This window comes from Beauveria bassiana (genome assembly GCF_000280675.1).
Source record: "Beauveria bassiana ARSEF 2860 unplaced genomic scaffold BBA_S00036, whole genome shotgun sequence".
Taxonomy (NCBI): Eukaryota; Fungi; Ascomycota; class Sordariomycetes; order Hypocreales; family Cordycipitaceae; genus Beauveria; species Beauveria bassiana.
In genome coordinates this window covers 128,914-148,658 of record NW_007930871.1, presented here as the reverse complement: position 1 = coordinate 148,658, position 19,745 = coordinate 128,914, and the positions used below count along the sequence as shown (strand labels likewise).

Below are 19,745 nucleotides of genomic sequence, written 5' to 3'. Positions count from 1 at the left end.
AAATATGAATGATGGACAATTACAAGTCCTATTCACGGGCTTTTGCGAGTTCAGCATCGCACATATTTATCTTTCTCAGCCACAAGCATGTACTTGGTGGCAACATACCATATTGCCCATAAGTGTGTATCTTGCTGTAGATTATGGAGATGAAACACGTTCTACTCATTTTTTTTGGGTAAATGGTACAGACTTGCGAGCATGAGGTAACATGTCGGTAAGCAGCGTCAAGAGCATATATGTGTCATCACGTGACAAGGCACGAGAACCAAGCCAGTTCGAAGATAGTTCGGCATGAAATGCCCTTAGAATAGTATCAGCATAGCTATTGATGAGCTCGTTGTTTGAGTAGCCTTTGAATATAAATAGTCAAGATGGAAGAAGCAGCAACCTTGTTACGGCATTGTGCAAAAGTGGTTGCTGATGTTTCGGTCAGACCGGCACCCGGTGAGACGCTCGCTGCCAAGTTAGTTAGCTTGGAGCCGCGTTTGCTGCCTGCCTAGGTAGTAGGGTTGGTAGGGCTAACAGCTGCAGCCCATCGTGACTAGATGTCGTAGTGGACTAGGGGAGACAAGTTAACGTCAGTAACATACTAGCGGAACGAGACGGTAAACATTATTTAAATATGTGTTTCTCGAAGAAGGTTTACTCTTTGGCGCATGCACTATTTTGCTGTGGTCCAAACAAGCGGGGGCCGCGCCAGCAATCTGCAAAACGCCCCCCGGTCGGCTAGCCGGGATTTTGGCGGGATTGAAACAAACGGCCAGTTTGCGACGTGCAAATACGATTCAGAAGATGAAAAAAGCTATGTTGCAATAGAGCCTACTGACCCTGGCCATGACTGTAGCTTTTTTCAGATCACAACACTTCATTGCATTCTGCCCAAGTCTTTGCATCTCTGGAACGGCCACTCAGCGAAAGACACTTTAACGCTTGCCTTCTGGAAATTTTCCTAGCGGCTTGCGGCTTGCGGCTTTCCCGGATGAAAGGGGGCTGCAGGGGAGGACATGGAGACAGGGGATCCAGCTATCTTGTTCTGTCTGGTGGACCCTGGGGCCAAAGAACACATCGCAGTGATGCATGTAGCTTTATGTACCTCCGATGTGGCACGTAGAGTTGGAAAATTGCGCTGAAAAGACTGCCAGTTTGATACGAAGGAATATTGCAAGCGGTTGAGCCAAATGCTCAGTTGCTTTCGAGCCGAGGCTACTGGGGTAAGTGGACGCCCATTCGATTATCACGGATAGTGAGGAGCTGTAAAGCAAATAATAGCAGAGCGCGAGAGATGAATGAGTGGTCCAGCGCTCCGTAGTGCGGAATGATCCCTCACAGTAATCTCGAACAAGAATTCTTTGATATCTGGGAGGTAGGGACAATGGCGGTACAACGCCTCTCTATTATGCCAACGCGAGATCTCTCCGGCGAGGCAAGTACAAAAGTGTGGCTCACTATTGGCTTAGCTGTGTGTCAGCTGTGGTCACCTATTACTGTAGTGGGCGGTAATAAGAAACATATCGGAACAGAATTGACCAGGTTATGACAATGGCCATGGCGCCCGAGGTCGCTGTGATATCAAGAATCGCAAGAGACCATGTCCCTGAGACGTTGATGAGGTCGATGAGGTTGATAGGGTGATGGTGACATGCATGTACATTCCCGGGTCCGGCGTATCTTGGCCTTTCGAGATGCGACGAGCCCAAATAATCCGAGTTAGTGATTCTTAGGTACTTACCTTACTCAGTTACGTTCAGGTAGGTAGGTACCTTGATGCATGCCAGCCAGCTAAAAAGAACATCGGGGCGAACCGGTAACTCGAAGCCCCTAAAAATCTAGGCACACTAAGGACAGCGTGGGCCTCCCCTGGCTCTCAGAGTCTCACGCGCTTGTTGGCCTCAGACCTCCTTCTGGCCTGAGGCGCAAACTCCACTGTTGCCATGGAAAAGTGCTTGAGGCGCTCACTGCTGGCTCTAGCCTCTCGCGCAAGCCGGGAAGACTCGCTCCAAGAAAACTTGTCCCTTTGACTGGACCCGCAACAATTTTTTTCGCTCCCCCCGGCCCTGCCACCCAGCCAGCGAGCAGAATTTATTTCACTCGACTTCCCCAGACACACTTCACTTCCTTCCTTCTCCATCCCCAAATCTCCCCTCAGTCCTTTCTTGTTCTTTCCGGGAAAGCACCAGAACATCCGCCATCATGTCTCAAGAGAAGCCTAAGGTCCTGGGCATGCCCGTAAGTCTTGACAGATTTTTTCCGCCGCGTCGCCAGAAATGCCGCGTCGTGCCGTCGTCGCAACAAAGGGGGGAGGCTGGCCATTGAAGCGGTATCAAAGCCTGCTGCCAATTGAACTGCCATGCATCATCAATGCCTCTCTTGACCGCACTGTGCTTCCTTTGCTAGCCTAATCCCTTTGCTGGCACGACAGACATGACGCGACAAATTTTTTAGACCTTCGGCTACACGCTCGGCTACCCCTGGATACATGTGCTAATTCGTCTCGCAGCCCTTCGTTGCCGACTTCCTGAGTACGTTCCATCCGCTTTTAACCGTCGCTCGACACTTGCCATGATACGGAGCAAAGCAACCCTTCTCTGGTCACAAAACTGACAATCTCTCCAGTGGGTGGTGTCTCCGCCGCCGTCTCGAAGACCGCTGCTGCTCCCATCGAGCGTGTCAAGCTTCTCATCCAGAACCAGGTTAGTCGGACTTTGGACGAAATGCCTTTGTACAGTTCTCTAACAGTCGAATAGGATGAGATGATCAAGTCTGGCCGTCTCGACCGTCGCTACAACGGTATCGTTGACTGCTTCCGCCGTACCGCCGCTGATGAGGGCATTCTCGCCCTGTGGCGCGGTAACACTGCCAACGTCATCCGTTACTTCCCTACCCAGGCTCTGAACTTCGCTTTCCGTGACAAGTTCAAGAAGATGTTCGGTTTCAAGAAGGACCGTGATGGTTATGCCTGGTGGATGGCTGGTAACCTTGCCTCTGGTGGTGCTGCTGGTGCCACCTCTATGCTTTTCGTTTACTCCCTTGACTACGCCCGTACCCGTCTGGCCAACGATGCCAAGAACGCCTCCAAGGGTGGCGAGCGCCAGTTCAACGGTCTCGTTGACGTCTACCGCAAGACCCTCGCCTCTGACGGTATTGCCGGTCTCTACCGTGGTTTCATGCCCTCTGTCGCTGGTATCATCGTCTACCGTGGTCTCTACTTCGGCATGTACGACTCCCTCAAGCCCGTCCTTCTCACTGGTACTCTCGAGGGTAACTTCCTTGCCTCTTTCCTCCTTGGTTGGGGTGTCACCACCGGTGCCGGTATCGCTGCCTACCCTCTCGACACCATTCGTCGTCGCATGATGATGACCTCTGGTGAGGCTGTCAAGTACAAGAACTCCTTCGACGCTGCTCGCCAGATCATTGCTACCAACGGTGTCAAGTCCCTCTTCAACGGTGCTGGTGCCAACATTCTCCGTGGTGTTGCCGGTGCCGGTGTCTTGTCCATCTACGACAAGCTCCAGGTTCTTATGTTCGGCAAGGCCTTCTCCGGCGGCTCCGGCTAAATGCCATGCTCCCCATTACCACTGTATAGACACTGTTTTCGTTGGGAAAGGATCACTCTGGGGGATTTAAAAATGGAGAGATTGAAAGTTTGACGTCGAGGGAAGTTGGGGTAGATACCCCGACACTCTGTCGTGTGCAACAGCTGATGCGCGGATTAGATTGGCATTGGCATGGCGCAATTCTCTTTTATGGCTCTGCCAAAGACTTTCTAGTCGCTGTAATTTATACACCTACGCAATTTCCCTTGTTGTTAAATAAACCGAACTCTGGTTCTTAATACTCCAATGCTTCTCGTGAACCGATTTAACCTTGATTGCGCATTCTGTTGACACTCGCTGTAACGTTGGACTGGTCGTTCGTTGGTCGTTGCCGGGATGACTAACGAAGCCTCTCCACCAGAACGCGGCGCAAGGAGCGTCTCGATCAGCCTTCAACACCCCCTATAATCTTGCCTTAAACGTAAAGAGAGGTCAAAATGCCGCCCAAGCAGGCCAACAACGCCCGCGGTCGCCCACAGGCGGGCAGCAGTAGGCAAGCTGCAGCGGCGGTCGAAAATTCGAGTGACGCCGCCGCCGCCTCGAGTGACCCGTTTGAGTCGGACGACGACTCGCCTCCCCGTCGCCGCCCACAGGCCGCCACGAGTCGTGAAGCAAATAGCAGCCGCAGCGGAGGTGCGGCGGACGCGACCGCCGACAAGTCGATTCCCAAGGACCTGCTCACACGCATCCTGCACGACCTGTTTGAAAAGGACGCGACCCGGGTGTCGCGCGACGCCAACGCCGCGGTCGGCAAGTACGTTGACGTCTTTGTGCGCGAGGCGATTGCGCGCGCGGCGGTGGAGAAGAGATCGGGATTCCTCGAGGTATGTGCGGCTGTCGGAAGGGTGAAGGCGGAACGAAGACGAGAAGAAGCATGCTGATGATTGATTGCTGACTTCGTATAGGTGGAGGATCTGGAAAAGATTGCACCGCAACTTTTGCTGGATCTTTGAGTCAGCATTTGGGCACAACGCTACGATGATATCGTGCATGTAATATTGCCATTTCTTTAAAGTGCAAGACGGCCCTGCTGCTCGGGCGTCTATATTCAAATGCATGTGTGAAGAAGCCTGTCTCGAACATGGAGATGATCGCCATGCCGCGTGCATTTCGAACCGGTACCACGACACCCATGGAGCACGTCTGGCCCTCTATACATCCTTGTCCAGAACAAGTGATCAGCACCGATTCTTACCGGGAGGATCGGCGGGACACTGACAACACAGTCATTAGAGGGCTGCCACGGTGCATGGAATGAAATTGGACCAGGCCGTTGAGAGCATCTTATTTACAAAGGCACTCTACCTCTCACCTAGCCTGGCTATTTGGCTTCCCAATGTCAGAACTAATTCAGACCATCATGGTCAAAGACGAGAGATCATATGGGGATGCAGAAGCATGAGGGAGTCGCTGGTTGCTTGTCGCTGGCGAGCTATGTCATGCGAAAGATGGCCGACACCAGCTTCCAGGCAATTCGCGTGATGATGTCAGCTTCATTCTGAGCGAGAAACCGGTAATAGCATGTCCTCGCGTAACTCCTGGCACTTCTACGCTCAGCCAAGCAATCTTTGGTGCCTGCGATTAGTCACACAGTCGACTCTCAAACTATGTATAACAACGTGCGCATCATCAGACAAGCCGTCGACGACATGCCGACTATCACTTTCTTCGGGATCTTCACAGCAACGAAAATACAATCAATGAATTTGCTGCCGCGTCCATGAAAATTGTGAAGGCGAGCAGCCACGAGTCTCGGCGGTCCTCGACCCGGCTGCCAGTACGGAGCTGTGGGGCCGAGTCTGAAACTGGCCTCGTCTCGTCGGCGTCGTAGAATGCCCAAGGTGCGGCACAGCCAGTGCCAGACCTATGCATGCAAAGGTTCAAAACTACGGTGTCTTCTGTAAAAAAGGGTAATTTCCACCTTGCAAGCCTCCTCGAACCCTCGCCGCGCGTCTGTCGTCGTGGCTCTGCTGTGCTGTCTGCTCCGCCGGTTTCTGTTGGTGCTGGACTAACACGGGACATCAATCTACTCCGAGTCGCGCTACTCTCAAATTTTGAGAACATAAGTGCTCTTGATCTGTCGGACTCTCTCTTGAAAATTTGTATGGACCTTGAGAAGAGACGGCAAAGAGGATGATGAATGTAAATTGGAGGAGACACACTCGCCACGTTTGAGCAGGACCTCTAACAAGACCTCTGACAACGCCAATTCCGGGACATGCGCTTCCCACCACGACGATGGAAGATCCAAAGCCCCAATCCGGTTTCGGGTACCTTGTTAGCCCCGTTCTTTCGGAAACTATAGATCTAGGGTGCACTATGTGAGATGGATGGGACGGCATTCGGCCTATGCTTGTACACGCAACCGCCCAATAGCCGCTTGTCAGATGAGAAGGAGGAGGGGAGGGGACTCGGAAGACGGCATGGCATGCATTACAATGCTGGCTGGTTTCCCTTGGGCACACAAAAACCGCATTACCTTGAGAACGATGAGATGTTCAACTGCTGCCAAGGGGAGGCGATGCAGTGGCTGATCACTCCTGTTTCGACTAACACCTGCCTTCGCCCGATGCAGCCGGTGGTCAATCTAGTTCGTTACAGCTCGTTGCTTGCCTCTGGGCTCCCTCTGAAGTTTTGCCCCCTGTTGTTTCTGACAGCTTGCATTTATTTTGGACAGTCCTCTTTCTCTTTTTCCCTTGCTTTTCCCTCTTCTGCCTTGTTTCATTATTTCTCTCTTTTCTTCTCAGCATATTCTCTTTTTTGCAGTTTCTTGCAGAGGCTAGTTCCTTTGCCGTGAGTCTTTCTTTGTAGGCTGTTGGTTATTAACTTGCTTCTACTTCTTCATCTGATCCGATTTTACGTCTCTTCTCGCTTGGCAGCTCTGGTAGCTCTGCCCACCGTCCGGTCTTTACATTGCATCACACTACAGCACATCTCCAGGCAACATGAAGTTCACTCTTGCTGCCGCTGCAGCCCTGCTGGGCGCTGCTCAAGGTTTGCGACCCCGGATCTCACCGAGCTAGGCTTCACTTGTCTGACATGACAACACGCAGCCATCGACGTCCAGGTCGTCTCTGTCGGCCGTAATCCCGTCAACGAGTCCATGGGCCTCAAGTTTTGGCCGGAAAAGGTCAAAGCTGAGGTCGGAACAATGGTTCAGTTCCAGTTCCTTGCTGGTAACCACACCCTCACCCAGTCCGACTTCGATCATCCGTGCAAGCCCATCAATGAAGTCAACCCCAGCGCCCAGGGCATCTTCTCGGCATACCAGCCCGTCGCCGCCAGCGCAGCCAAGGGCGAAATTCCCGTCTTTACTATCATGGTGAACGATACCAAGCCCATGTGGTTCTTCTGCAGCCAAGGCCCCCACTGCCAGAAGGGCATGGTCATGGTCATCAACGAGAAGTAAGTCCTCGTGCCATTGACAAGCTAGGCTACCAAGTGCTGACCCGACAACGTTATAGTACCGCAGGCAACTCTACACGATCGCTTGAAAACTACAAGAAGAGTGCTGCTGAGACTTCGCCGGGTGGCTCGACTGAGGGCGGTGCCTCCCCCTCCGAGGCGAGCACCGGCTCCAGCACAACCCCTGCCGATGCCGATCAATCCCCAACAACTGGCAGTGCCTCCGTTGCTAGCGTGTCCGGCTCGATGCTACTTGCTTTGGGTGCTGCTTTCATACTTCTGTAGAGGGAACAATGTCTTATGTAATAGTGTCATGTAAATGAATGGGTTAATGATATCAAGCGGAGGCCGCTGGGGCAGGCAATTTGCTACAAAGTTTTAAATTCTCTATATGTAGCGCGGGGTAGTTATTTTGCATACATCACTTTCGTCCTTTGCAACTTTTAAAGTATGTTGAACATTCAATGTGGGTGTCGTGACAGTGCAGCGTTGTTACGGCTATTGCTGCTCTCTGGGAACCCTCTTCTTGCGCTTTTGTTGAGCAGATTTGCACAGTTCGGGATGAGGCAGTTTCTCTAGCCAGCCTTCCTCGCGCTTTACGTAGCCGACCTTTTGGTACTTGGGGCTGTTGGTGAAAAATTCGACCCAGTGCTTCAGGCCGCTATGTACTCTCTCCCTAGCTTCTGCTAGCTCCTGCTCTTTGAGCTCCTTCATCTCGGCCGTGGTCCACTTGGAATCGATTTCGGGGTCGTCGATTGGGAGGTACATCTCTTCGAGGCCGCGCATATCGGGGGTCAAGTCTTCCTCGAAGCAGCCGCTTACGTAGGCGCGCGATGCATCTCGGCCGGCAAAGAAGTGGTAAGAACCACCAATGCCATACATGTTCAGACCGTTCGAGACGTCAAAGATGGTGCCATTGACAGCGAGATACAAGGGTTTGCCCTTTTCGTAGCCATTGTACTGGGAAAGCTCGTCCGGGGTAAGATAAATCGGTCCACCCTGTTAAGAAGAGAAGGCTGGGTCAGCTATGCTGTAGGCCTGGGCGTGATTTCGCCTCTGTAATGTTTGCATACAAACTTGGCCTTCCACCACTCAGGCTTCAGGTAATACGGCTTATTCTGCATGCCCCAGAAGAAGCTCTCGCCAGAGCTGATGACGTAGCTGAGGCCGCATGAAGCGACAAACAAGAAAGTCAAGACTCGCAGAATATCCAGACGGAGCGAATCCGCCTCGTCATCTTCTTCGACTCTGGTGCGAAGCTTTGCGGGCTCCTTTGCGTTGACATGGTCGGCCTTGGCCTTGCGCTGGCGGAGATCGGTGTCAGCCATGATGGGGAGAGGTGGGTTTCACGAAGCGAGTAGGTCGTCCAATGTTGCCGACGCAACGCACTAAATAGCGGTAAAAGCAGACAGTTCCGAAGCAGCCAGGGTGATCGGCTGAGCTGCAGGTCTGAGTCTGTAATTACAAGTGTCCATAACTGGTAATTGGAGGCAAATAGTTCGATCCCCTGCAGCAATAGCGGGCCAGCGGGAAGTGACACCGGCCCGCCGCAGAACAATGCGATCTGTCACATGACCTTTGTGTGTCGCTACAGCAACGGTGACCCAACATGGCCCCATTATAGGTAGCTTATTAGCAGTTATTGGGGGTCAGGCACCATCAGTAAACAGACTTTGTTAATATCAACGCAAAATATCACGACTAATCCAACGACCAAAGTTGGTCTACAAACAATTCACGACCGGCCATATTGGCAAGATAGATGCATGGTGGCATCTAGTTGATGAGGTCTTTCCCTGCGCACACCCAGACTGTGAGAGAACGGACATTCACGCCCACAATGGACGAGAGCTTGAGCTTTACACCGGCAAGGCCGATGAGCCCACTCCAGACATCAACGCCAGCCCGCGTCAACCAACGCCGCGACTCCGAAATGACGCCAACGCCGTTCAGAACCGACGGCTACGACAGTCCAGTATTAGAAAAGATCAGCCAATTCAACAACATGTCCGGGCAATCGAGGCAGCTGGAGCGCAGAGCAAACGACGCGCTCAGGAGGGCTGTTGTCGGACGAGAAGAGGCTGAAATGGAAATGAGGCGTTTGAGAGATGAAATTAAACAGCTTCAAAGTACCGTCGAACAAGGCAAAGAAAGAGAACGCAAAGTTGGCGAGCGGCTAGAAACAGTCATGGTCAGCCGCCAGATAGAGACCCGGTGCATGGCACAGCTAACAACCCAATAGGACAGCTACGGTCGTGCAAAGGAGACACATGCACACACTCAGGCCCTTTGGGAAAAGGAGATTCGACGAGCGAGAAAGGAAAATTTCAAGTCGCAGTCGATAATAGTCAAACTACAAGAGGAGCTCAAGACTGCTCGCACAGCAGTCAAGATCAACGAAGAGTGCCTAGCGCGCGAAAAGGAGCGCGGCCAAGCACGCGATCAAGAGGCCTTTACTGCCCGTTACCAAATAGTAGGAGTTCAGGAACAACTCGACCAAGCTCTTGAGCGCGTGAAAGTGGTTGAGCAAGAGCGAGATGCCTACAAAACTGCTGCCAAAAACGAGGAGGTTGCACGCATTGCCGCCGAGGGCCGACTGCCTCTGCCCTGTGAGGACGATGACGAGCTGTCGTCACCAAACCAGGTTCAGAAAAAGCGCAAGCGTGATTCCGCCGACGATAGTCGCCGTGTTTCTCTCTCTACCATGGAGCTGACTGGTTCTGCCGCTACCGACATGGAAATAGAAGAGCTTGCGTTGCAAGTTGCTTGGGAGAGGCATAGAGCTGAGCGAGCGCAGGAAATGGTTGAATTCTTACAGGCTGAATGCCGTATGCATTCCTGCTCCCGGACGCGTGAGAATCGCCAAGTGACGCCACAAAAGAGCAGCGAGCCAGTAGAATCGATAACACCAGCCGACATCACCGCGGTAGTTGTTTCAGATGTCAACCATACTGCTACCGCCATCCCTACTACTACTACCACCGACGACTTGATCAAGAAGGAACCTTCACCCGAAGCTGCAAACCCTCTCGAGCCTACCATTCACAAATCTATCGTTCGCGAATCCACCATTGACGAGCCTGAACCAATGATTGACGTTCAGATGACACCTGAAATACAAGAGAATCAGCAGCAAAGCCCACGCCACGCAAGCGCGGATGTACAGGAAGCAATGGATGAAGATCAGCCCAAGGAGGAATCTGAGAGCAAGGCTGAGATGCAACCAGAAGACATTCTCGCAGTCGAAAACCACGAGCCTACGATTGAATGCCCTGTTATGGAGGATTTCCAGCAGCAAATCGAAGCATCCCAGGAACTCGAGTCAACGATGCAAGAGCCGCAGCTTGAGGTCGAAAAGTACGCTGATGAGGCTACTGCGCCGCCTGCTGACGCGGTTCCGGAGCTTGAGCCCGAGTTTGTTGTTGAACAAGATGATAAAGGCCACCACGACTTCGACTCCGAGGAGCGCCGAGAGTCGCTTCCTGAACCCGAATCTCTCGGTGAGCATCATCTTATCATCGTCAGATCGAAGAAAGAGCGAACCAGCACCATATTTTGCGCCAAAGAGGGCGTTTTTCGTACCGTTTCGGAGCAGGAAGCTGAGGCCGCGGCTTTGGAAGAGCGATTCCAAACGGAAGCTGTTACTCAGGAGAATCATGATAATGTTGACATTCTTCTCCCTGATGCAATCGAAGATGCGAAAGACTCTCGCATTTATGCTAGGACTCCGTCAGTAGAGCCACCCGCATGCGCCATCATGTCGAGAGACCGTATCGCGCGAGACCGCACTTCTCTTCAGTCTCTGCTGAGCGCGCCTCACAGTGAGGAAGAGCCAACGCTTCCCAAGTCTTTCAACATTCCGACGGTGGAAGACTTTGAGCCCAGGGCCAAAATCAGTAATGCGGGTGACTCTGAGGAAGCTGTTGTAGATGAAGATGACGAAGTCTGCCACATACGAGGCTCGCCTACGCCGACGATGTACTCGTCGACGAGTCGATTCAAGGTGACAACAACGACTGTGCCCGTGCGCGATGAAGGTTCGCAGCATAACTCATCGTTTATCGAGAAGCTTCGAACTCCCTCTACAAGCAGTAGCGCTAGCTTTGATCTCACGGATCCAGCTCTCACGCCAACCATGACGCGCGAGCAAGCGCTCGCCAAAATTCGAGAGAGGAGAGGACGCGCGCGGAGCATTGCACAGGCGACTGCGGTGCCACCTAAGAAGCTGGCGCCGACGGGCGCAAAGCGCGACATTAGCTCGTCATCCGCCAAGGCACCTCTCAGCAAAACCACGCCCAAAACTATTTCCAAAACGACGACAACGGCAACACGAACCAGACCAGCGGCCAAGCCTGCAACAAGGTCTGTCAGCAGGACGACGAGCAGGCCTGCGAGCAGAGTCGCCAGCCGAACCACTACCACCACCAGCCGCACCACGAGCAGGACACGATAAAAGCATAACAGGGAGTGATACCCACGAGCGAGTACTACTTTTGATGTTTTGGATTTTTTTGCATTGAAGCCTGGAGCATTTTTATTTTAATTCTTTCTGCTGGGGAAGGGGATCGGAGGGGCGGATCGAGTGAACGACTGCATCTAAACATGTTGCGTATTTAAATGAGCGAAGAGGAGGCTGTACGTATTATACCTGAAAAACTCGGTGCTATTCTCTTTGCAGGGCAGAACGGGATGCTTGGCGCGTCATGGAGTTTTCGATAATTGGTGTCATTGGGTCATTGCGGGTGTCTTTTTCTTTTGCTCTTGCCTTTATTTCTTGCCTTTATTTCTTGCCGCATTAGATACTAACCAGACTGTTTTCTCGTTGTCTATTCGGAACTCCCTTGTCCTGATTGTGTTCAATCACCCTGGTTATGTCTAATCACACTCACTTTGTCTAATCATTCTGACTATCTGTCTAATCACTCTGATTATTTGTCAAGTATTGTTTCTCTCGATAACACCATGTGTTTGGGTGTAGAATGGGCTGAAAAAGGCAAGCAAGGAGGCTGTCGGTCGCGGCGCTGCCGGTAACCCGCCCAGCCTCCCCGGACTCTGTCTCCACCATGCAAATGCCAGGCACAAGAACCCGAGATACTCCGCGGGCAATCTCTGTGAAGCTACATTTACCAATCTCCAAAGCCATTCGTCGCCCTCAGCGCAAGCAAGGCTTTGGGCATCCACTCCTTTTGCGACCAGCGCCTTCTTTCGCTCATTGCGCCCATTCGCCGTTTGGCTTTCTGTTCTCTGCTCAATTCATTCTCCGCTGGGGCTCTGCCATTGCTTAGAGCCCCTCTATCCTGCCGAATTTATTACGACGATTTCAATACCTCTATTTGTCTCATCAGCACGCGCCCTCTTCCCAGACCACTGCACGACTCGACGCCATGGGCGCAAACACGCGGAGCAAAGGTGCGTCGCACGAGAATGGCGACGTTCCTGACGCTGGACTGAGAAGTTTGGATCACTGTAAGCGGTTCCCTTTTTTTTTCTTCCTTGGTCCTGAAAATCGACGTCTGTCGCAAAGGCGTCAAAAGTACTGACGAGGCGGGCGTTTTGTAAACCAGACAAGAGAGCTCTCCCTCCATGGCGGTATCGACTCCGACAACAGGCGCTGCCCTTGATTCGATGGGAGACGCCGTACCTCGCCTGGATGCAGGAACGGCTGCGCACGCCGGCCCTCGATAGCTACTTTGCCATTACCGCAAATTTAGGCACTCATACTTTCTTCATGGTCTTCCTGCCCATGTGCTTTTGGTGCGGCCAGGCCTGGTTTGGAAAAGGGTAAGGCTAGTCGCTCATCTCACGGCGAAATCGGGCCATTGGAGGCTGACAGAGCGTAGTCTGGTGCACATTCTGGCCCTCGGCGTCTTTTGGACCGGCTTCATCAAGGATTTCTACTCTCTGCCCCGACCGCTCTCTCCACCGCTGCAGCGCATCACCATGTCCGGGTCGGCTGCGCTCGAATACGGCTTTCCTTCGACACATAGCGCGAATGCAGTATCAGTCGCCGTCTACGGCCTCCTGCTTCTCAAGAGCCCGGAGAATACGCTCCCGCCTACCATGAAGCTGTTTCTGGAATGTCTGTCCTACTTTTACGCCGCGTCAATAGTCTTTGGCCGGCTGTACTGTGGTATGCATGGGTTTCTCGACGTCATTGTTGGCTCCGTCACTGGTGTAGCCATTGGCATGCTAGAGTTTTATTATGGCCCAACGTTTGACGCCTTTATGCATTCAAGTTCCTGGATTGCGCCTGCAATTGCCTGCTTGGTCATTGTCGTACTTGTGCGTATTCATCCAGAACCTGCCGATGACTGTCCATGCTTTGATGACAGCGTTGCGTTTGCCGGTGTCGTCATTGGCCTTGAATTCGGATCATGGACCTATGGCAAGATCCCTTGGGATCCCTGGGTATCCAACGCCTACGCTGGAAACGGCACTGTCGATGTCACTCCTCTCGGCTGGGGTCTGAACATTGTTCGAATTGTATTTGGTGTACTCATTGTCTTTGCCTGGCGCGAGACCATGAAGCCTCTACTTCTCAAAGGCTTGCCTCATCTATTCCGCCTCATTGAGTCCTGCGGATTTACTCTGCCCCGTCGCTTCTTCACCCCTGCCAGCGAGTACAAGTCTGTGCCTCCTGGATCCCGCCTCGATACTCTTTTCCCTACCGCGTCTGATTTTCCTCGCATGGTTGCAGGCATTCGCCATCCAACTACGCGCGGCCGCTCTGTGTCTATTGGCCCACAAAGCGCCGCGGACGCGTACGAGACGCTGGCATATCGCGAGCGTCAGCGCCGCGAGAGCGTCAGCAGCAATAAAGGACTTAGGAACAAATCTAGCAACTATGATATCCTTGGCAAGTCGGAAGATCAAGCAGGCAGAGCGTTAGCATCCGGTGCACACAAGCCGCCTTCTGCAGATTATGAAAAGATTATTGCTGGTAATGAAGCTGTCCTGGCCCCAGCGGACGAGCCCACGGAGCAACAGAGCCGAGCGGTCGATGAAAAGGAAGTTTTTGCGCTGCTTGTCAAGCCGCGTGTAAGGTACGATGTCGAAGTTGTAACAAAATTAATTGTTTATACTGGTACGTATTACTATATTCTGAAGCACGTCGTCCTGTGTGACAGCGGACACTGATATGGATTAGGAATTGCATGGTTTGCGGTCGCATTAATCCCCATCATTTTTGAAGTGGTTGGCCTGGGGACGAATCATTTACGAACGTATTAGACAGAGTTATTAATGCGGCAGAGAAAGCCTCCGGTTCCACAGCATTAGATATGATGTGCTGCTAAGTATATATGGAACTGATCATGGCGACATGATGATAAATACCAGATAGCGCGCGCTATTGCAGCGTGCAAAAATGAAAGAGCGTGAAGCAGCCATGATGCCGCTATTCATTCGTTCCCGTACATTTCCATGATGAAGTGTCATGTCAAATCGCGCAAGCAAACGCAAGATTTTACAGAATCACACTGGAAAGAGCCGATGAAAAGATGCCCTAGCATGAAACTATAAAAACACAAATGGGTTCAAAGAGGCAAAAAACTACCAATGATCAGGAAATTATGTCCAAAAATCCGTACAAGTCGTTCAGGAAATGCTGGGCGATGCTAATCTGCACAGTGGAGTGGAGGTGGTTTAATGGCTTTCACGTCTCCAGCGCGTCGAGGCGCGTCTTCCCAATCTCACATCCCAACGACCAATTTTCTTCACAGCGGGCAAACAACTGCAGAACCACGAGGCACCGCCCAATTGCTATATATCAGACAGAGTCGGTGGAAAACTGGCCCGACTCAACCACATAACCGCCAACATGTCCGACTTTGGAGACGAAATGGACGTGGACTCGGCGCCCGCCCAGAACAAGGACGTTGTCTTTTCCGCCGATGCCAGCAAAGGCAAGCGAAGTACAGCAAACCTGCCCGTCGAGGCCGAAGATACCTTACCATGGTACGGATTTTAAGAATTAGAACCTCCTGCTGCTCCCTCTTTCTCCGAAAGCTCCTCATTTAACGCAGCCTACACAGGATCGAGAAATATAGACCAGAGTCCCTCGACGACGTCGAAGGCCACCAAGACATTCTCGCTACGATTAACAAATTCGTTGACGCGAATCGCCTGCCGCATCTCCTCCTCTACGGCCCGCCCGGCACGGGCAAGACGTCAACGATTCTGGCCCTCGCGCGGCGCATATACGGCGCCGCCCACGTGCGCCAGATGGTGCTGGAACTCAACGCCTCGGACGACCGCGGCATCGACGTGGTGCGCGAGCAAATCAAGACGTTTGCGAGCACCAAGCAGATTTTCGGCATGGGCGCCCCACGATCCGGCACAACGTCATCGTCGTTGTCGCCCGCGGCGGGTTTCAAGCTCATCATCCTCGACGAGGCCGACGCCATGACCAGCACGGCGCAAATGGCGCTGCGCCGCATCATGGAAAAGTACACGGCTAATACGCGTTTCTGCATCATTGCCAACTACGCGCACAAGCTCAGTCCTGCGCTGCTCAGCCGCTGCACGCGATTCCGATTTAGTCCCCTCAAGGAGGCTGATATTCGGCAGCTCGTCACCCGTGTGGTGGATGAGGAGGGCGTGCGTATTGGCGCCGAGGCCGTCGACGCGCTGGTCAAGCTGAGCAAGGGCGACATGCGACGTGCCCTTAACGTGCTGCAAGCATGCCACGCATCCAGTAAGAAGACCCCCCCCCCCCCCCTCTGCCGAGGTCATGGCCCCTTTTGATCTTTTGTTGCCGGTGACTTTTTTCTCTCTTCTCTCTGACACCCGACACAACAGGCACCCCGTTGCGGGCACCCGGCGCGCCCAAGACGCCCGACAGTGAGATTCGCCGCGAAAACATCACCACCGAGACCATTTACACCTGCATCGCGGCGCCGGCGCCCGAGGCCATTGAGCAAATCATGACGACGCTGCTCGGCACGTCCGACGTCACTAGCTGCCTCCACGCCATCAACTCGATCAAGCGCCTGCAGGGGCTGGCGCTGGCCGATGTCATCACGGCGCTGGCCGACGAGCTCGCCAAGCTCGACGTGAGCCCCGCCGTCATGATTACCTGGCTCGATGGGCTGGCTGAGATTGAGCACCGCGTGGCGGGAGGTGGCAGCGAGGTGTTGCAGACGGGTGCGGTGGTTGGCGTGGTGAGGACCGGCGTGGAGTTGATGAGCCGGTAAAGGGGCATTTATAATCAATCACTAGCATAATGAAATGAAGGCACCTTATGACGAATAAAAGCACAAATAATAAATAAAGATGTGCAGACTGGATTGTTCATCTTTGTATTTGGGGTATCATGGCACAAGTACTACCTATAGCTCATCATCGTCATCGTCGCTAATCAAAAAGATGGACACCCTCTTGCCGTCACCTTCTGGCTTGACATCCGCCATCTTGATATCCTTTACCTGAGACTTTGCGCGGGTCTCATGCTTGATGTCGACGAACTCACTCTTCACCTCATCTTTGACTTCGCTTTTGACCTCATTCTTCGTCTCATCTTTCTCATCTTTGACTTCGCTTTTGACCTCATTCTTCGTCTCGTCTTTGATTTCTTCGCTCACCTCATCCTTGACTCCGTCCTTGACCTCGTCCTTGAACTCATCCTTGACCTCGTTCTTGATCTCATGCTTAACTTGGCCTCTAGCCTCGGATTTAATCTCAGGTTTGATTTCTTCCTTGACCTCATCCTCGAGCTCGCCCTTCAATTCACGCTTCACAGGCTCTTGCTTTACCCCTGGCTCCAACTTGACATTCTCGTCCTTCACCTCGACGCTCTGCAGTATGGACCCGTCATCGAGCTCCCGCTTTTTCACTTTCACGTCCTCTTCCTCCATCCTCTGCTCCGCCTCCCGCGCAATCCTTTCCTGACATCTCTTGTAAAAAGTGTCCAGGCAGTTGCGCCGCTCCTCCTGCGTCCACCCCTCCACGACGAGCGCAAAGTCTTGCGCATTCGCAAAGCCAAACTCGCGTGCCATTTCGCAAAACTGTCTCAGTCGGACATCTTCAGGCGGATTGTACACACTGTGCAGCGCATCCAGGTCGTGAATCTCGTCCTGGGCAAATAGGGCGCTCTGGCCTTGCACGTCGTCTTGCCACGAAGCCATGGTGGCGCGGCGCGAGATTTGCTCCTCAATCTTGGAGGTGCCGACGACCTCGGCATTGTCGTGCGTGTACTCGACACCTGCGGATGCGAGAATGGCTTGAACCGCATCGCTCCTACGCGGTGTGGCTATCCGACCATCTTGCTTGGGGGTCTGGTTCTCCGCTGTGAGAAGCGCCGCGAGCTGCCCGACACCGTTGTCGTCGTCGCCCTGTTCGGCTTTGATAGGGACGAGGTCGTTGTCGTTTTTGGCCGCCTGATCCATGTCCACTTCTGCGAGGGTCACGCCGACTTTGGCCTCTGCAATGTTGGTCTTGTTGACAATGTCACGTAGCAGGCCGCTATCACTGTGAAACGTGAAAATGTTGGTCAGACCAAAGATTTCGCCCTTGCGGTCTGCATCCTGCTGAACGCCACGAAAGTAGCGACGTTCTGATGAAGCAGTGTAACCTATATTGGCTTGTTGCTGTTTGTAAACTTGGCGTGCGTAGACAATTTCTTCCACAGTACCAAGAGAAATCAGCCGAAAGACCTCAACATCGCGAGTCTGGCCGATACGATACGCTCTGTCTTGTGCCTGAAGATCGTAGGAGGGATTCCAATGCGGGTCGACAATAACAACCTTGTTGGCCGACGTAATGTTGAGGCCGACACCACCCGCTCTGGTGGAAATGAGAAAAACAAACTGTGTCGGGTCCGAGTTGAACGTATCGACGACTTCCTGTCGCTGCTCATAGCTTAAGGTACCATCTAGATAGCTTACTGTGTAGCTCGTGTTTGTAAAGAGGTGCTGCAAAATACGCAGCAAGCGCACGCTATGAGAGAAGACTAGCACTTTATCGCCATTGCTGTGCCAAAATTTGAGCAGCTTCTTCATAACCTTCCATTTCCCGCAAAACTCGGGATTAACGAGATTGCCAATCTGGTCGCGCTGTGCATACAGGCTCTGCCATTTGTCCGGCATGCAGATCTGGAGCGTGTTAAGCTCTGAATCCTGCTTGCCGTCCAGATCAGTCGCCGACGGCACGAGAAGCGTCAGGTGGTTGGAGAGCTTCTGCAGAGACATCATGCTGGGGAAGACGGCGCTCTGCCAGGTCCGACCGTTGCTGAGATATTTTCCGCAGCACCAGCCCGATTTCTTCTCATGCTCACACGTCTCTGAAATGTCTCGTATGGTGGAGACATCATCGCTATCGAGAAAGTTGTCGTATGCTTGTTTTTGTAGGTCGGTTAATGGGCAGAAAACGACACGGTCCGTCTTTTTTGGCAGCTGATCGGCAATGAGGCTCTTCATTCGCCGTAAAAAGTAGCGAGGAAGTAAGTTATTGACTAGTTTCTGGGCCGTCTGTCTTGCGAGGCTCAGCTGAGCCAATGTAGCTTCGTGAGATTGACCGACGGTAAGCGGCTTGCTGATTGTCTGGCTCCATTCTGATCTAGTACCGAAATTGCCAGGGTTGGTCCAGTCAAGCAGGGCCCAGAGCTCTTCGTATTTGTTTTGAATGGCCGTGCCAGTGAGTCCAATGCGGCAGAGCGCATTGATCTCATTCATGGCCTTGGTCGTTTCGGAATTGTGTCCTTTGAGTTTGTGGCATTCGTCGGCGATGACGGCATCCCACTGGACCATGTTGACAGCGCTGCGACTATTCTTGTATGTGTCGTAGGTTGTAATCATGATTTCCGACATGCCTGCTCTCATTGTGCCGAGAATATCGTCTTTATTGGGCCCATGGTAGATCTCAGCTTGCCACCAGCCCCAACGATTCAATTCATTCTTCCAGTTTACGAGGAGTGACCCGGGACATATGATCAAGATGCGCGGATACCATCGATCAACGCTATACCATCGCATTTGTCGGAGCCTTCGCTTATCCCGCTCATCACCCGTTTTGCCAAATGCGGCGGTCAAGAAAGCGACCACTTGCACTGTTTTGCCCAGGCCCATGTCATCACCGAGAATACAGCCCTCCTGATAGACAAACTTGCGATGCAGAAATTTAACACCTTCGATTTGATAGTCGCGCAGATATTGGGCAATGGGTGCGGGAATCAAGCCGGCAGATTGAGGGAGCTCAATGTCCTCGTACGCCCGCACTGGCCTGATGCCACTATTAGGAGGAAAAACGGGGCGCTCGCTGAGGTTCCCGATGCCATTGTCATCACCAAGATCTATACCGGTGTAGTCTGGTGGTAGCATGAGAGCCGCCTCATGATGTTTCTTCCGGTTGGCGTCGAATTCTTGTCGCCGCTCAATCAAATAGTCGGGTAGCCCGAGCTGCCAGTCATCTTCAAGCACAACATCGTCGGCGTTTGTTGCTGGCCCTCCAGAGCCCGTACTTCTTCTTTTTGGCGCTGATTTCCTCTTTGCGCGCTTCTTTTTCGGTCTCGCCACGGGGACAGAGTCGGATTCATCGGTCCATTCTATCTTTTCTGAGAACGAGGGCTCGGCTTTGCGCTTCTTGTCTTCTTCTTTGACATGAGGGACTATCGTCGAATCGTTCGCCGAGTCATCGTCGTCGCTGTCCAAGATGACAATGGGTGTTCGGCCGTCTGGGGCCATGATCGTTGGCCTGCATTCTTGACGCGTTGATGGTGAGATTGCCATTGGAACGCGCGTGGAGCGCGTG

The 19,745-nt window shown here is 52.7% G+C and overlaps 7 protein-coding genes across 7 annotated transcripts; 5 read left to right on the top strand and 2 right to left on the bottom strand.

Moving 5' to 3' along the window:
* Window positions 1-2,193: 2,193 nt before the first annotated feature.
* BBA_08575 (ADP, ATP carrier protein) lies at window positions 2,194-3,557 on the top strand (the record flags this gene model as incomplete). Its single annotated transcript, XM_008603672.1, has 4 exons — window positions 2,194-2,229; window positions 2,501-2,522; window positions 2,617-2,693; window positions 2,748-3,557. The coding sequence occupies 4 exons, from the start codon at window positions 2,194-2,196 to the stop codon at window positions 3,555-3,557; spliced, it is 945 nt and encodes a 314-aa protein (XP_008601894.1).
* Window positions 3,558-4,033: 476 nt separating this feature from the next.
* BBA_08574 (phosphatase, putative) lies at window positions 4,034-4,549 on the top strand (the record flags this gene model as incomplete). Its single annotated transcript, XM_008603671.1, has 2 exons — window positions 4,034-4,420; window positions 4,502-4,549. 2 exons carry the CDS (start codon window positions 4,034-4,036, stop codon window positions 4,547-4,549), a joined length of 435 nt encoding a protein of 144 aa, XP_008601893.1.
* A 1,992-nt stretch (window positions 4,550-6,541) lies between these two features.
* On the top strand, window positions 6,542-7,286 carry BBA_08573 (extracellular serine-rich protein; the record flags this gene model as incomplete). Its single annotated transcript, XM_008603670.1, has 3 exons — window positions 6,542-6,590; window positions 6,650-7,001; window positions 7,061-7,286. The coding sequence occupies 3 exons, from the start codon at window positions 6,542-6,544 to the stop codon at window positions 7,284-7,286; spliced, it is 627 nt and encodes a 208-aa protein (XP_008601892.1).
* A 213-nt stretch (window positions 7,287-7,499) lies between these two features.
* Window positions 7,500-8,329, bottom strand: BBA_08572 (cytochrome b5-like Heme/Steroid binding domain-containing protein; the record flags this gene model as incomplete). Its single annotated transcript, XM_008603669.1, has 2 exons — window positions 7,500-8,000; window positions 8,075-8,329. The coding sequence occupies 2 exons, from the start codon at window positions 8,327-8,329 to the stop codon at window positions 7,500-7,502; spliced, it is 756 nt and encodes a 251-aa protein (XP_008601891.1).
* A 512-nt stretch (window positions 8,330-8,841) lies between these two features.
* BBA_08571 (PAP2 superfamily protein) lies at window positions 8,842-14,148 on the top strand (the record flags this gene model as incomplete). The annotated part of the gene is made up of 6 exons (XM_008603668.1): window positions 8,842-9,192; window positions 9,244-11,363; window positions 11,680-11,743; window positions 11,980-12,410; window positions 12,713-14,044; window positions 14,109-14,148. 6 exons carry the CDS (start codon window positions 8,842-8,844, stop codon window positions 14,146-14,148), a joined length of 4,338 nt encoding a protein of 1,445 aa, XP_008601890.1.
* Window positions 14,149-14,820: 672 nt separating this feature from the next.
* Window positions 14,821-16,195, top strand: BBA_08570 (replication factor C subunit 3; the record flags this gene model as incomplete). The annotated part of the gene is made up of 3 exons (XM_008603667.1): window positions 14,821-14,914; window positions 15,055-15,696; window positions 15,801-16,195. The coding sequence occupies 3 exons, from the start codon at window positions 14,821-14,823 to the stop codon at window positions 16,193-16,195; spliced, it is 1,131 nt and encodes a 376-aa protein (XP_008601889.1).
* Window positions 16,196-16,330: 135 nt separating this feature from the next.
* BBA_08569 (SNF2 superfamily RAD26-like protein) lies at window positions 16,331-19,678 on the bottom strand (the record flags this gene model as incomplete). The annotated part of the gene is made up of 1 exon (XM_008603666.1): window positions 16,331-19,678. One exon carries the CDS (start codon window positions 19,676-19,678, stop codon window positions 16,331-16,333), a length of 3,348 nt encoding a protein of 1,115 aa, XP_008601888.1.
* Between the last annotated feature and the right edge of the window lie 67 nt (window positions 19,679-19,745).